At 51.7% G+C, this 15,914-nt stretch overlaps 1 protein-coding gene across 1 annotated transcript in view; it reads left to right on the plus strand.

The window, feature by feature from the left end:
- Positions 1-15,914, plus strand: part of EIF4G3 (eukaryotic translation initiation factor 4 gamma 3) — a 41,866-nt gene that overhangs the window by 19,675 nt on the left and 6,277 nt on the right. The window contains 21 exon segments of the mRNA XM_042480246.1: positions 187-366; positions 1,075-1,189; positions 1,752-1,855; positions 2,430-2,552; positions 3,295-3,409; positions 4,754-5,033; positions 5,035-5,618; positions 6,135-6,223; positions 6,511-6,763; positions 7,272-7,405; positions 9,115-9,234; positions 9,510-9,620; positions 10,588-10,758; positions 11,315-11,512; positions 12,059-12,205; positions 12,355-12,591; positions 13,192-13,296; positions 13,588-13,723; positions 14,095-14,189; positions 14,419-14,512; positions 15,561-15,678. Of these exon segments, the coding sequence (XP_042336180.1) occupies positions 187-366; positions 1,075-1,189; positions 1,752-1,855; positions 2,430-2,552; positions 3,295-3,409; positions 4,754-5,033; positions 5,035-5,618; positions 6,135-6,223; positions 6,511-6,763; positions 7,272-7,405; positions 9,115-9,234; positions 9,510-9,620; positions 10,588-10,758; positions 11,315-11,512; positions 12,059-12,205; positions 12,355-12,591; positions 13,192-13,296; positions 13,588-13,723; positions 14,095-14,189; positions 14,419-14,512; positions 15,561-15,678 (3,509 nt within the window).

The following is a 15,914-nucleotide window of genomic DNA, read 5'->3' on the forward strand; positions in this document are numbered from 1 at the left end:
TGCAACACTCCTTGTTGCTTGGGGCGAGTGGCCTTGTAGGACAGAAGAGCTTGCTTCAGGAGGGGGTCCCTTTAGCTTTTGGTCAAATGCATGGGAGCCCTTCGCAGGACCTCTGCTGCAGCACTGCTGCTCCTCCCGAAAATGATGGGCTAAAAGACCGGCCTCCTCCTCACTTCCCTCCCTCAGTTTTTCCAGAGGCCTCAGATTCAGCCTCCCCGAGCGGCAATCCAGAACAGCAGCCCTTCCATCCGTCCTGGTGCACAAACGCCAACCGCGGTCTATCAAACCAATCAGCACATCATGATGGTCAACCACCTCCCGATGCCGTATCCAATGCCTCAGGGCCCCCAGTACTGTATCCCACAGGTAAGGTGGCAGCTGCGGCCCCCTGAGTTTGGGAGCAAAAGTGGGTGCTGGGCAAAGGGGGAGGGGTCTCATGTACTGCGGTTCTTGTTATGTCCACTCATGATGGAGATGATGCTGTGCCTGTTGCTTCCTGTGAGCTGTAACCAAAACCTGTGAGGCAGTTGAACAAATGTCAGGATGCAGAACTCTCCCAGAAGCAACTTTTAACCCTCTGAAGCAGGGGAGAGGAGGCAGCCTATGGCCCACCCCTGCCCTAGATGATGGAAATGGGGAGGGATCCCAAATGCTCAGTAGCGCAGGCCCCATGTTGGGTTTGGGTAGGTTGCGTATTAATAATGCAGTCTGTCACTCAAACTGCTGCGAGTGCTGTTAGTTTCTTCCATTTAAATATTCCCACAGCAGCCCTGGAGATAGATTAAAGCAAAAGGAAGGGTGGACATAATAGTCGGTGAGAAGAGAACTGCCAGGTCAAAAGTTTGATTTTGTGGGCCAACTAGTGTGCCCTTAAAGTGTGATTCTTGGGAGGGCTGGGGGGGGGGGGGGTGGGCTCCCTCTCTCCAATATTGCCTTGTCCCTTTGGTTTCCCAGAAAAGGGTTGGAAGTGTGGCTTGTGTCTTAGGGGCGCCTTCTTGCCAAATAGCCGTCCTTGCTGCCAAAGCGCACTGCTGTTCTTTCTGTCCTCTCACCTCTTGTGCCGTTTCTTCACAGTATCGTCACAGTGGCCCTCCTTACGTTGGCCCCCCGCAGCAGTATCCTGTTCAGCCGCCTGGGCCGGGGCCGTTTTACCCAGGACCCGGGCCTGGAGAGTTCCCAAATGCCTATGGTGAGAAGGGGCTTCCTCTTAAGGCAGTGTTTCTGGGGCTGCCTTGCGTTCTGGCCTCACTGACTGATCTCTGACCAGCCTTAATGCATGCTGGGTTCCCAGAATTCATGTGCCCACCTTGTACTTTTCAGTGCCTCCTCTCGCCCTGAACATGCTGTAGTGTGTTATGTACAGTTGAAATCATGTGATCTGTTCTGCCATGTTTGTTGTTTTCCCTCGTTTTGATGGCCTCAGGAAGGGGCACAGATATCTGTCCAGAGCTTGAGTAAGATTTACTTTTTTGGCCTATGATTCTTGGAATCTCCTGGACAGCATGGTTGTCACCAGTGGTATTCTGGGAGTTGTAGTCATAAGGGAACATTCCAGAGCTCTGCTTCTGTCAGGGCATTGGCATCCTGCCCCCTGCCCCTGGCTGTCATGCTGAGATGTGTGTGAGCGTGAGCTTACACAGTTGTGCATCACTTGCATTCTGCAGTGACCGGTTGGCCAAGTGGAGTTGGCAAGTCTGAGCATTTCCCCCCTCTTTTCCCCCCCCCCCCCCCATCGCAACCTCCAATTTCAGGAGCACCTTTCTATCCAAGTCAGCCGGTGTATCAGTCAGCACCCATCATAGTGCCTACGCAGCAACAGCAGCCGCTCCCACCAGCCAAGCGTGAGAAGAAAACAGTAAGAGAGAGCCTGGTGTGGGGACCAGGGAAAGAGGGTGGAAGGTGCTGGGCCTGCATCTTGGTCAGAGGCCGCTCTCCTGACAGACAGAAGGGAAAACCTCCCCTGAAGAAGAAGAAGATTTGGAGTGACAGTGGTTGAGAGCCTCTTCTCGTGTGCCGTATGGGCACATCCATGCTCTGTTGAGCAGTGGCTCTTAACCTCTGTTCCTCCAGATGTTTTGGGTGTCAACTCCCAGCATAGCCACTGGCCAGGACTCCTGGGAGCTGAAGCCCTAAGCATCTGCAGGAGCAGAAGGTGAGAGGCAGACTCTAAAGAACTTGAAAACAGGGATGGAGTGCTGAGATCCTAACAGGCAGTGGCTCCAGGAGGATTGCTGAAAATTGGGGGGGGAGGGGGAAGCAGGTTCTCCCCACCTCCTCCCTGAACTGTGTTGCAAGCAGTGGCACACAAACATTATGACGCCAGGGTTGGATCCAGAGGGTTATCCTCCAGTCCAAGCAAAACCTTTGGCTCTTTCTGATGAGAGAATCTGGACAGGCGGAGTTCAGAGGCTTTGTTTGGCTCTTTCCAGATCCGTATCCGGGATCCGAACCAAGGGGGCAAAGACATCACGGAAGAAATCATGTCTGGGGGTGGGAGCAGGAACCCCACGCCGCCCACCGTCAGGCCCTCCTCGACGCCCACCCCTCCCCAGGTAACAGTGAAGCTCCTCTCTCCTCCTGCCTGTGGGCTCCTTGTGTATCTTTATACTCAGTTGCTGTGGTCCTGGTTGTTTCTCCTGTTTACGGGCTGCACGATGACTTTGAGATGAATCCAGCTGTGGCCAGAGAGGACAGGGCTGCCCACATTGTGTACATTTTAAAAGAAATAACAAGAACATTGGCCCCCAGGACCTGATGACAGTGCCCAACCCTGTGGCAGATGTATCACAACTTGCCTTTGGAAGCCTTGTTTAAAAAATTGGGAAAGGGCTTGTTTTGGAACTTTGTTGTCTCCCGGAAGGCCTTCTCAAGGGCTCTTGTTGAAGTGGAGGAGCCTTGACATCATTGGGGTGGGGAGTGTTGGGACCAAGGTGGGCAGGGAGGTGGCATTTCTTGCTGTTCCCAGTCTCTATGGGTGGATGTCTGCCTCAGCATGTGCCATGTGCTGTCCTTCCTAGCGGCCGCTAATAGTAATGGTCGCTCTCCTACCCCTCTCCTGCTGCCTTTTCTCCTTCCTTCCTTCCTTCCTTCCTTCCTTCCTTCCTTCCCTCTCTTGCTCCCCATGTGTTGTTTTTTACTGTCTTCCCTTTCTTTTCCTTTCCCAAAAACTATTTCTTTCCTATCTAATGCTGCTTCTGGCCCTGCTCTCATCCCCATGTATTTGCTTGTGTTCCATGTTGCTAGCTTTTGTGTTCGCACACTCATTATCACCCTTTTTTGTACTTCAAATCTCAGCAGCTGTCGAGCCAGGTCCCTGAACACAGCCCTGCGTTATACGGGAGCGTGGAGAGCTCTCATCTGGCCACCAGCACCGCCGTCGCTGCTGTGACTAGTGACCCGAAGCAGCAAGGTTAGTGGATGGCTCCCTCCTCTCCTTCTTCTGCCCAAGAGGCAGGCCCATGCCATCCCAGGGTCCTCCTGAAGTACAGAGGAAATTCTGCCAGCCTCACCTCTGCCCGCTGTGTCTGGATGGCCCTTGCCCATGCCGTGGAGGAAGCGTGGCAGGTGCTGGGTCATGGCTGGCACAGCTGGGGAGGAGCTGATCCAGCATTTTATTTTTTAAAGACTAGGCTCTTGGTGATGTGCTTCGGTCTGAGGTGGGCAGCTGTGGCCTTGCAGTTGTTTTGGGGACTGCAGCTGTTGCTCCCACTCTGTTGAATCAACTCCCTTCCATGGGAGACCAGCGGAGCCCTCTCTCTGCTCTCCTCTTATCGGCTGGCAAAGACCTTTTTGAACCAAATAGGCTTGCAGTGAGTCACTGCTTCCAGGGAGCCATCCTTTTATGGGGCGGGCCCCAGTTTTAAACCTTGTTCTATTTTTGGATGTCACACACACACACACACATTAAAATGAATGGTCTTAATGTAATGATTTTAGAACCTAGATATTTGTTATCAGAGTTTTAGCTGCTCTTGTTCTAGCTTTGCGAGCTAAGAAATAGTACAGCAAATAAAAGGCATGTTTTCAAGAGCTTAGAAAGAAGACAATGGAAGATGCATTAGTAGCCATGTATTGTTTTAACCAGCTTAATAAACTGAAGCAATTGAGAGGTCTGTAATAAATCAGCTGGCAGAGACAGGTTGTTTCCCTTGGGAAAGGCTGCTGGAGCCTAGAAGCAGCTCTCAAATGTCCACCTCCCCAGCTTCCCCCCCAGATGTGCTCCAGTTGTTGGCAATGCAGAAAGGCAGGCCTCCTCCAGGCTCCGTAGATCCAGACAGGCTTGTATGGGGAAGAGACTGGGGCTGCTGGAAAATGGCCTCATGCGGCTGAAGGCTGAGTCCTCACTCATAAACAGGATGCTGCCATATTGCAGAAGGGAGGAATGTTCAGGCAGCACTTGGCAAACCTGCTCCAGAAATGTAGCTAAAGTCCGCCGTCAGTTATTTCTCTGAATTTTAAAACAGGAGCCCACTTTGGTTGAGTTTCCCTGTGCAAAGTGTTCCTCAGAGGGCGACTCTCCTTCAGGGACTCCTTCTCTTGTTGCGCTTGAGCGGCTTCCATGCTGAGAGGGAGGAGGGTGCCAGACGCAGCTGGGAGGGGAGCTGGCATCCTTTCTGGTCTCCCCAGAAAAAGGGGGTGCAGATTAAGGGAGGTGAAGAGGGAGGCGTCCTTGTGGAGGGGAGGTCAGGAGGCTGGTATGGTTTTTGTGGCATCAGGTGTCTCTTTTAACGTGTGCCCTTTTCCTTTTCCCCAGAAGAGAAGCCTAAAGCAGATCCAGTATTAAAATCTCCTTCCCCTGCCCTCAGACCAGAGCCTAGTGCAGAGAGAAAGGATCAAGCGGCCCTGACGGCGGAGACCCACGCCGCCTCCATGGAGACCTCCTCAGAGCTTCCTCTCACAGCCTTGCCCTCCTCCTCCTCTTCCTCCTCCTCCGGCAGCGCTGCCCTGGCGCCTGCTCAGTTGACGCTTGCTACGGAGGCAGAGGACAGATGTGAACTGGCCTCCCCAAAACAGGAGCCCCCACCTCTTCCCACAGAGATGCCCCCCCTGCCTCCCGACAGATGAGGCCACCGCTGATACATGCAGGGAGTCCCCTCAGAATGTCCCCAATGACCTCCAAGTGACTGCTAGTACTTACCTAGTAAATGAACTCAATGGGGTTAGCGAAAGGGTAACTGTGAGTGAAAGCACTCTCGATGTGGACCAGCAGGAGGCCGCCGTGCCCTCCTCGCCTGTGGAGCCGGAAAGCCCAGAGGCCTCTCCGGCCGAAGCGGAAGGCCCCCCATCTTCAGCTCCCAACGACCTTTCCAGCGCTCCCTCACCGCCTCCGCCTCCGCCGCCTCCCAGCCCTCCTCTCCCTTCAGTGGTTGCCACCGCTGTTATCACTCTTCCCAGTCCGCCTCCCCTGCCTCCTTCCCCTCCTTCCCCTCCTCTGCCGCTGCCTGTTGCCCTCCCTGCTCTTCAGGGGGATTTGGAAGGAGAGGAGGCTGCAACAACTACCTTGAGGGAAGAGCCCCAAGATAGTCTAGTGAACGAAGAGGCTGCGGAGGTGGACGGCCAGCCAGAGGAGCCCAGCGAGGAGCCTCAGGGCTTGGACTCAAAGAAGGCTCCGGAAGCAGGTGAGTGCATTCAGGCACTGGCTTTGCTGTTCTTTCCCTTCTTTGAAAGGGGGGGCAGGCCCGGATCTTGTGCCTGGCTTACTGGAGCCTGGGCTGATCTGGAGGAGGCCTCCCTGGGGCAACATGTGCTCTTGCTGCTGCACCCCGGTGTGCCTGACTGCTTCAGCTGCAGCCTGTAGGAAAGGAGCTCAGAGGCTCAGGCTGCCAGAGCTGGAAGGGGTCGCTCCTCTCTGCTGAGCTGGGTGGGTTAACACTACCACACAGTTGACTATATTGATTTCTTCCAGATTCTTAGGAACTGGCACTGAATTTTAAGATGGCCCTCTCACCCAACCCCATTTTCCTCATTTACTTGTGATTTCCAGTTGATGTTTCTATTTCTAAGAATGAGGTGCTTTCTGCCAGGCTGCAGCTGCCCTGCGATATCTTTAAACTCTAATCCATTGCTCTCGATACAGGTGGATTAGGCCATAGCTTTGGATTGGGCAAATAACCTGTCTGACTTTGTTTTTGTAGCCCAGACAGCAATTACTGCACCAAAGACATGGAAGAAACCAAAAGATCGGAGCCAGGCCGCTGAGGAGGAAGTGGAGGCTGAGCCCGAGGTGAGGGGCAGAGTGGGCAGGGAGCCCTGCAGTGGTCCTGGGGTAGGGTCTCAAAGGGCTGGGCTGGTTCGGTGGGGACCAGGTTCATTCTCTTCTTGTCAAGTAATCTCTCTCAGGACAAACAGGAACAATCCAAGAGTATGGCATTGGAATGAGCTTTTTGTGTGAATGCCCTGTGTAGGCTGTGGTTGCCTGCCAGCGGAGGGGTGTGTTTGGCTTCTGTTCTCTTTGCTTGTGTGAGGATTTGGCAGAAGAGGTGCTAAATCCTGGCCTTGCTTGTCTTCCAGCCTAAAGCAGAGGAGGAGCTTGGAGGCGAGAGGATACTTGAACCCGAAGCAGAGGAGACGAGTCACGAGACTTGCCCCAGGAGAGACTCACCCACAGACCTTAAAATAGCCAAGGCTGTGGAAGAGAACGGCGAACAGGAAGGGGAGCCCATCCGGAACGGGGCTGAGAGCGTTTCGGAGGGCGAAGGGGGTGAAGGAAATTCAGGCAGCACAGAGGGTCCCAGTGATGCCCCTGCCAGCCAGCACAAGCCAGGTAAATCTCAGCATCTGGGCATCCCCTGAAAACAGGGCATCCCCAGTTGGTGTTGCTCTCCTACAGCAAAGGGAAGGAGAGAAGAGATGCAGATGGACAGGCTGGGTCTGAGAGACAAAGGGAGACAGAGAGACACAGAGAGAGACTTCCCTAGCAGAAGTCAGGAAGCATGAGTTGACAGAGGGATTTGCACTTGGGATTCAGATTCTGCTCCTACAGAAGAAGCAAGAACTTCAGGATGCCTCCAGAACCCAAGGCAAAGGCAGCGGCTAAAGTCAGTCCTCTGGGTCTAAGTGGCACCAGCCTTCCTAGCCAGTAGAGCCAGGGGCGAGGGGTGCTGGGGTTGCAGTGCCAATCTCTGCTTTTCTGTTCATTGGCTGTGATTTCTCATCCTGTGTCTCCATGAGTGAAATGGCTGCCTTTGCAACAAGTCTCTTGCAATCATCTTTGAAAGAGATGAGCTTTTGGAAGAAGAAAGTGTTGCTGTAGGTCTTGTGTGTCGTTACAGAATCGTGGAAGCCCACCAACTCTGAAGGGAAAAAACAGTATGACCGTGAGTTCCTGCTAGACTTCCAGTTCATGCCAGCCTGCATCCAGAAGCCAGCGGGGCTGCCCCCTATAAGCGACGTGGTCCTGGACAAGGTGAGGGAGAAGGCTTGGGGTCAGGCTTTGCCCCAGAGAGTTGATCTTTCTGGGGATTAAGGGAGGGAGGTGGCTCTTGTGCAGGGGATCAGATTTGGGGATGTTGTTTGCCTCCCAAACAATGTGTGCCCCCAGACTATTACTTTAGTAGGCAATCACAAGCCAAATGATCTTTTGAGTCACACGAAGGAGTCATTGTTGGCCACGGAGGATCCTGGGACCAGGAGAATGGCCCCCACTTGGGTCCATGTTTTAAAAGCGGAGTTTGCCTTTGTCCCCTGGCTGCAGGTTGAAAGGTGGTTGCTGCCTTTGGATGTGCTGAAAACTAAACAGTGTGGAGTGGGGTAGGCAGGCGCAGGGTTCAAAGCACACAACTCCCACGGATATGCTTTGCGGGGAAAGAATCTTTTCAGCCTCAGAAAGAAAAGACAAAAACAAAGAGCTGTGTCCTTGGGTAGACATCTTATTGCCAGCACACATGTGGCATCCTTCATTTCAGGGCAGGTAGATGGCTCCAGACAGGGGTCTGCCAATTATGTACAGGCCTATTAGCCCCCATTACTTCTCCTAGCCAGGAAGAAAATAGAAAAAGTACCTCTGAGCACACGAAGTGTGCCTTTGCCCTGCCAGTTAGCAAGAGGCAGCTGCCTCTGCCCCAAATGAAGGAGAAGGGTTTCTAGTGCATTGTCATTGTTCCTCATAAGGTTGGGTTTTCTGCAGGCCTTTTTTCTGGGGAGTCAAGACTGGCTGACTTCCCTGGTGAGGTACAGTCAGCATTCTCCTTGCCTTCTGTTCTGCAATGGATCCAGCAAGGCGAGGAGGAGAGGGACGTTTGCTGGTGCCATTCAGGCTGAGAGGGCAGACTCTTTCTGGAAACGATGGGCTTGCCTTTTATTTGGCAGCAGCAGTCACCGGTCTCCCTCAGCAAACGATCATCCCTCAGTTCCTCCATAGTTCTTTCTGCTGTCGTTTCCCCACAGAGGTTGGGTTGCAGAAGAAGCTAACCAGTGGTACCTTACAGGACTGATAACCATTTGCGTATAATAAAAATAATAATAAATTTTATTTATATCCCGCCCTTCCATGGGTATGATCAGGGCGGCGTACAAAATATAAAAGACATTACAATACAAGTTAAAATCCAATAATCAGTTAAAAACATTACTACAAAACAGGAACAGGAAAACAATAAAATAGAAAAATCACATGGCAGGGGCAGAAGAAAAGAAGAATAAACATCAATCCAGGGTCAAAAGAGGAAGGAGGGGAAAAGGGGCAGGAAAATAAATGAACAAATTAAGGTGGGAAGGCCAGACGGAATAAGTATGTTTTTAACTGTTTTTTGAAAACAGCTCATGAGGCGGCGGAGCGAAGCTCTACAGGGAGCTTATTCCAGAGGGGAGGGGCAGCAGTAGTAAAAGCCCTCTGTGAGGTCCGCACATGATTGAACCTAGGGACCTCCAACAGTTTAGTCCCGGAAGTTCTGAGTGTGCGAGGCGGATTGTATGGGGAGAGGCGGTCCTCCAAGTACCCTAGGCCCAAGCCATTTAGGGCTTTATAGGTCAAAAACAACACCTTGTATTGAGCTCGTATGTTTTGTTCTTCACTCTGGTTGTTGACCTGGTTTGGTAGCGCCCTCAGAAAGCGGCTGCCGGCTTCAGCAGTTGCCATGTGGTCGGCCTTCACTTTGTGTTTTTCTGCCAACCCAGATCAATCAGCCCAAACTGCCTCTCCGAACTTTGGACCCTCGGATACTGGCGCGTGGTCCAGATTTCACCCCTGCGTTTGCTGATTTCGGAAGACAAATCCCTGGTGGGCGAAGTGCAGCTGTAAGTGTGAGCTGCTCCTCAACAGGGAAGCAGCCTTTTGCTTTTGGTCCCTGCTTTTCTGCCTGCCATCATTGAGTTCTTCTGTAGAAAACATACTTAGGGGGCAACTTAAGTTGTCTTTCTTTCCTACCACTGGTGGAGGCCAGAGGGGCCACTGGGGTTTCCATTTGGGGCCTGTGCTGGCCACATAGCTCCCTTGGTCATCAGGGACAGCCTTTGTCTGTAGACAACACACACAAACCCACCCTGCCTTCTTCTTTTTCATCTCCCCACAGGTCTGCAAAGTGCAGCCCCCGCCTGGACTGCCTTCTCTGGCTCGCTGTGGCCCCCCAGCCTGCCCTTTGCTGGTCTCGCCTCACCCCCAACTGAGGAACCTCCAGATAGGGGTAAGCCTTCCGGATCCAGACCCCCTTCCTCCACCCCCCCCACCCCCCCCGGCCACCATCATCTTTGTGTGAAGGCTTTTCCATTCTTAATGTCCCTTCTTCCTCAGATGCGGGCTTCCCTTTGGGAAAAGAGAGAAGCCTGTTGAGTATTCCTTGGCTTATCCGAGGGGGAAAAATCAAATGGTTGTGTGTTTTCCTAGCTGAGTAAATGTCTCAGCAGCTCACAGTGCTGTGTATTGTGATTTTTGTGATACTCTTTTACAAAACAAAATCAGTGGAACGCTATTTTTTTTTTTAAAAAAAAGCATGTCCATAAGAACTAAACCTTTTTTGAAATCCAGATAGTAAATTTCCAAAACCCTTACCCTACTTTCCTGCTTTCCTTTGCCTTTGAGAAGCCGTGGGGTTCCTTCTACCAGAAAACATGCACAGCCATGAGAAGCAATGTGTCATCTAGCCAGAGAAGGGGCTACTTTGGATTTGGCCATGGTTGCATGCCTGGAGCATCTTCGCTTGGCAAACTGTCACCTGCAGAAGCTTCCAAGGAGAAGCTGGTTGCAGCAGGGAAAGGAGGAAAGATAACTGCCAAAGTAGTTTTGTTCCACTTTCCAGGGCCAAAGGGCCTCTGAAAACAATTCACTATTAATAATAATAATAATAATAATAATTATTATTATTATTATTATTATTTGTAGACCGCTATTCCACAATGATCATAGCGGTGTACAGTAAAATTGCAAAACAATACAAAAAATTGCAAGGCCTCTCTCCCCCTCAAGATGGTGGTCGGAGGAGGGCGCTTTGTCTTCCAGGCCTGGCCTCTCTCCCCCTCAAGATGGTGGTTGGAGGAGGCCATACAAGCAATTTGAGCTGTGGCTGGATCCGCTGGCTTGCCACTCGGGTGCCTGACCTGTTGAGCTCTTGAATACTGGTGCGATATTTCAGGGGTCTGTTTGTTCTCTCTCAGCTGTTGAACGTTGGGCCGCGGAGATCTCAGCCCGGCCAGAGGCGAGAGCCCAGGAAGATCATCACAGTCTGCGTCAAGGAGGACGTCCACTTGAAAAAGTCTGAGAATGCCTGGAAGCCCAGCCTAAAGCGGGAGACCCAGGCTGAGGACCCAGAGAGCATTAAGACGCAGGTGAGGCCACGGCCTTGGTGGAGCTAGCAGTCTCCCGGTGCATTGGACTAGAACTCCCATTTTCATGATAGGGAAGATAGGGATAGGGAAGATACCAGACAACCTACTACCTCTCTGGCCAGTCTGTTTCTTAACTACTTTATTTTTTCCCTTCCTTTGCTTTTGATTTTTTTGCTGCTTGCTTAGGAGACGTTTATGTCCTCTCTTGCCACAGCACTGGAGCTTTCCCTCTGCTTCTGCGGCATCTGGCTGTCTGGACTCTCCTGCATCCAAACATTTCCTTGCCTGGCTCTCTCTTTCCCTCTGTCTCTCTGACTTCCCTCCCTTACTTAGTGTTAGGGAAGCTGTCAGCTGAGACTTGTCTTTGCAAGGCTTGAGGGGAGGTGGCTGCTTCCTGGCTTGTAGAGTGCACCTGTATGTCACCAGGATGCCAGAAGTCAAGGCTGTCTTGAACAATGGGTAGAGCTTTCCCATTTAGCTCCCTGGATCTTTTTGTTGAACAGCAGTTGTGATTTGGGGCTTATCCCTCCTCCTGCTCACGGCTTCTTTTCTTCAGGAGCTGTTCCGGAAGGTCCGGAGCATCTTAAATAAGCTGACGCCCCAGATGTTTAATCAGCTGATGAAGCAAGTGACGGATCTGACCGTAGACACAGAAGAAAGGTTGAAAGGCGTCATCGACCTGGTGTTTGAAAAAGCCATTGACGAGCCCAGCTTCTCCGTGGCATATGCCAACATGTGCAGATGCCTAGTCACGGTAAGGCTCAGGAGCAGCCCTGCGTGTGGCACAGGCAGCCATCTTCTTGAGGTGCAAGCGGTCCCATGGTTGCCCCCAGCTGCAAAAAGGATCAGGTGGCAGGTAGTGGCAGAGGCTCCTGTCTGCCCAGGTGAGTGAGCCTCAGGTAGCAAAGGCGTCTGGGCTTTTCCCGTTCTTCTCAGCAGAGGTAAATGTATTAACTGTTTTTAAATGTAATGGTCCTGCTGAGATATACAGTAACCTTATTAGCCTAGGAAGTTTCAGTGTACAAAAAGTGTAGTTTCACAGAGAAAGCATACATTAATTGGAATATCCCTTATCCGGCTGAGAAAGAATTGTGGCAGCTAATAGTTATTGGGCAAGCTTCTTGATCTGTGATCCCTTCTATTAGGTGGAAATGTGGATGCCAGACTGAAAATGTTTCTTTTAAGAGGGAGCTGATCAGGCAGATGGTGCAAGTGGAGGTTGCAAATGCAAGGAATACTCTCCCGCCCCCACATGCTCACCTCCCTTCTCCTTCTGCCTTTTGATTCGTGACACACAAAGCTGAAAGTGCCCATGGCAGACAAACCTGGGAGTACAGTCAACTTCCGGAAGTTGTTACTGAACCGTTGCCAGAAAGAATTTGAAAAGGACAAAGCTGATGACGATGTTTTTGAAAAGAAGCAGAAAGAACTGGAAGCTGCCACTACGGTGAGTTTCCAGAAAGGGGCTGCCTTTCTCTGAGCATGCCCAGTCTGTGAGAGTCCCTGATGCCCCTGGATGGAAAGGGAAGGGCCTGTCCTGGCTGGCCTGGGAAGTCTGCGTCCAGCTCTTCCTCACCTTCCCTTCTTTGCCCGCAGCCGGAGGAGAGGACTCGGCTTCACGACGAACTGGAAGAGGCCAAGGACAAGGCCAGGCGGCGGTCGATTGGGAACATCAAGTTCATTGGGGAGCTCTTCAAGCTGAAGATGTTGACCGAGGCAATCATGCACGATTGTGTGGTGAAGCTCTTGAAGAACCATGACGAAGAGTCCCTGGAGTGCCTCTGCCGCCTGCTGACCACCATCGGCAAAGACCTGGACTTCGAGAAGGCAAAGGTGAGGGTTAGGGTTAGGGTAGTCTGGGGTGGATTAGGGGCAAAGCAAGGGGAGGCTTTAGGGCCACAGCCTTTGGGGAAGGAGCTGCTGAGAGGAGCCATCCCTTGTTCTCATCTTAGAAGCACCAGGCTGGCCATTGTGTGGGGATTAGGATGTAGGATTGGATCCCCCAATAAGGCCTAAATATCCTCAAGGCACCAGATCCTGGCTGGATGGGGAAGCGAAGGAGGGTTGGCCCTGCTTAGTCCTTGGATAGGAGACGGCTGTAGGCTGCATTTCAAACGAAGGGACCTTAGTACTTCTTGCCTAAGGAAACCCTATGAAATGCTTATGAAGATAAGCAACACACACACCCTTTATCCCCAATCTTCTGCTTCCTGCCCAGTTTACTGTTGGGTTCCTGTTACCGTCTGAGTCTTTGAATGGAGCCTTAACTCCGGGGTTTAAGTCTCTGATATTTCCAGATCAGGCCCCTGTGACAGCTGCTGCCAGTCAATGTGGGCAGTTCTGACCTCAGTGCAACAACAGTCAGTATAAGGCAGTGGAGTTTTGTTGTTGTTCCTCTGTAAAGAAATGGTAAAGCCTCTGTGTTTTCTCTAGCCTCGAATGGACCAGTATTTCAATCAAATGGAAAAGATAGTGAAAGAGAGAAAAACCTCTTCTAGAATTCGGTTCATGCTTCAGGATGTAATAGATCTCAGGCAGGTATGTGTGTGCTATAAAGAGTCAAATAGAGATGTTGCAAAAGAGTGTGATGCTTCTCAGTTGTGGCTTTGGGACTTCGTGCTTTTTTCAAAAAAGGACTGTCAGAGGTCTCCCTGTAGATGCCTGTCAAAGAAAGGGGCAGCCTTGGTTTTGTAACTAACTACTCACTACAAAATGTACAGGCCCCTGTAGTTGCCCCCTGCCCCTGCCCACACCCCCCCTGCTGTCCTACTGGGCCCCAGGCAGAGGAGAGGGGTCCCTTTTGAGTCTTTGCTTTCCTGCTTTCCGTAGTGTAACTGGATTTCACGGAGGGCAGATCAAGGCCCCAAGACGATAGAGCAGATTCACAAAGAGGCGAAAATCGAAGAGCAGGAGGAGCAGCGGAAGGTCCAGCAACTGATGACCAAAGATAAGAGGAGGCCGCCGAGTAAGTGCCCCACGTTCTGAGTGCAGGGCCTGCTGTGCATCACCCATGAGCCTGAGGAGAGAGGATGCTGGGTTAGGGGATCCTGGGTGGTTCTGGGGCAAGGCTGTGGGGAGAGGATGGCGCTGTGCCCGGGGGAGCCTAGCCACCCTTCCACAGCCAGCGCAGAGGTATTGTGAGGAGATGTTGGGTCTCTCCTTTTGCAGCATCTTTAAAGGTGCTTACATAACTGAGGGTTAATAGCAGAGTCAGTCACCTACAGGAATCTGGCCTGAACTCACTCTGCCGGAGAGATGTCCAGGAGATGGGTCCATACAGCCATCTTGATACATACGTATAAATGTTCAAATGGTCCTTTGTTCTGTACCTTGCAGGTATCCAGCGGGTAGAGGAGGGTGGCTGGAACACAGTGCAGGGGGCGAAAAACAGTCGTGTGCTGGACCCCACCAAGTTCCTTAAAATCACCAAGGTGTGTATGAAGGGAGAGGCTCAGGGGCAGAGTGCTCCCTTTATGGCATTGCCTGGCCACTTCCCCCACTCTGCCACCTTTACCTTTCCCATTGGGCAACTTTGAATGCTCACCACCCCACCGGAGTGCTTCTCTGCAACTGCCCCTGGTGTTTCGAGTCTGAGGCCAGACGGTCTTGGAGGCAGATGGGGCTGTGGTCCTGATCCCGGGGCTCTGTATTGTCTTGCAGCCCACGATGGATGAGAAAATCCAGCTTGTGCCTAAAGCCCAGTTGGGCAGCTGGGGAAAGGGCAGCAGCGGTGGAGCCAAGGCCAGTGAGATTGGTAAGTGTGCCAGACACACACAGTACCTGGCTTTCGATGCCAGCAGCAGTGGAGAGTCGGGTGACTGTGGCAGCTCATATGCCACCTTGCCTGGCCATCTCTCTTGAGTTTGCTGTACAGAGCAATGCCACTGTCAGAACAGATACATACTTTAAAATAGCAGGTGTGGATTGGCCTAACGTTCTTCAAAAAGGTCCTGTTTGGGCCTGCCACTGGAAATAGCACAGGAGGTTGAGGCTTAGTGGAGTACAGAGCTGGTGCCATTATCACAGAGGCCCTGCTCCTGGCGGATGGTGGACAACATCCATTAGCAGCAGCGCCTCTGGAATCAGAACGCAGGCGTTTGACTCATGGCAGTCGTATCCTCGGGTTTTCTTGGCAGGATTTATTGCAAGGAGGGCTGCCATGGTCTGCTTCTGAGGCTGAGAGAGGGTCACTTGCCCTGTTTCCACACAGTGGGTTTCCATGGCTGAGAAGGGATTTCAACCCTGGTCGCCCAGAATCCTAGTCCAATACTCAATCTGGTGTTTCACACTGGCTCTTACATTATGCTCTACACACTGTTTTAAATGATTTTCAAATTGCTTTGTTGTGTGTACCTTTCTCTGGGACATTTTATGATGGGTCAGGGGATATCTATTGTATCTATGAATGAGAGAGACTGAGAGCACCCAGAAGATGGTGGTTTTTAAGATAAGTCACATTCCTTTCCCTGGTCATATCCCCACCCCTAATAATAATAATAATAATAATAATAATAATAGGATTTATTTATATGCTGCCCAATCACTGGGAATCTGGGTGGCTTACAACAGAGGGGATAATAGACGGTTCCCTGGCCTCAGGCTTACGATCTAAAAAAAAAAGGCTTAGTGGAAGTCTTCTGTTCTAAAACACAGGAGAGATTCCCACAGATGCGGGGCTGTTCTCTGTTTGCCCGCCATACGTAGCGCAGGCGTTCACAGCAAGAGCGTTGGGGCTCTTCTCTCTCGGGAGGTTTCTTAGAGTCCTGGAGACAGCTGTCACTCTCCCCAACATCCTCTTGCAGATTCCTTACGACCAAGTGCCACTAGTTTGAACCGATTCTCTGCACTGCAGCCTCCTGTGTCATCTGTATCTGCCTCAGCCACATCCTCCGAGTTGGACTCTCGCAGGGCCTTATCCAGGTGAGCCCCGGGCAGACCGTGCCACCGCCTCCTCCTCCTGTTGCTGCCCTGTTCATGATGGTTTAGGTGTCATCTCATTGCCTCAGAGGTCGTACTCTGGGAGTGGCCCTCGTCCTCCCAAGTGATTTGGCTGTATTTGTTTACCATCTGTGCATGCATGTGTGCTCCAGGCCACACTTCACACGTTCGGGAACCATCTTGTGTATGTTAAGAAAGAGAGGAACATGGGTCTCCTT

The sequence above is a fragment of the Sceloporus undulatus genome, chromosome 7 (genome assembly GCF_019175285.1).
Source record: "Sceloporus undulatus isolate JIND9_A2432 ecotype Alabama chromosome 7, SceUnd_v1.1, whole genome shotgun sequence".
Lineage (NCBI taxonomy): Eukaryota > Metazoa > Chordata > Lepidosauria > Squamata > Phrynosomatidae > Sceloporus > Sceloporus undulatus.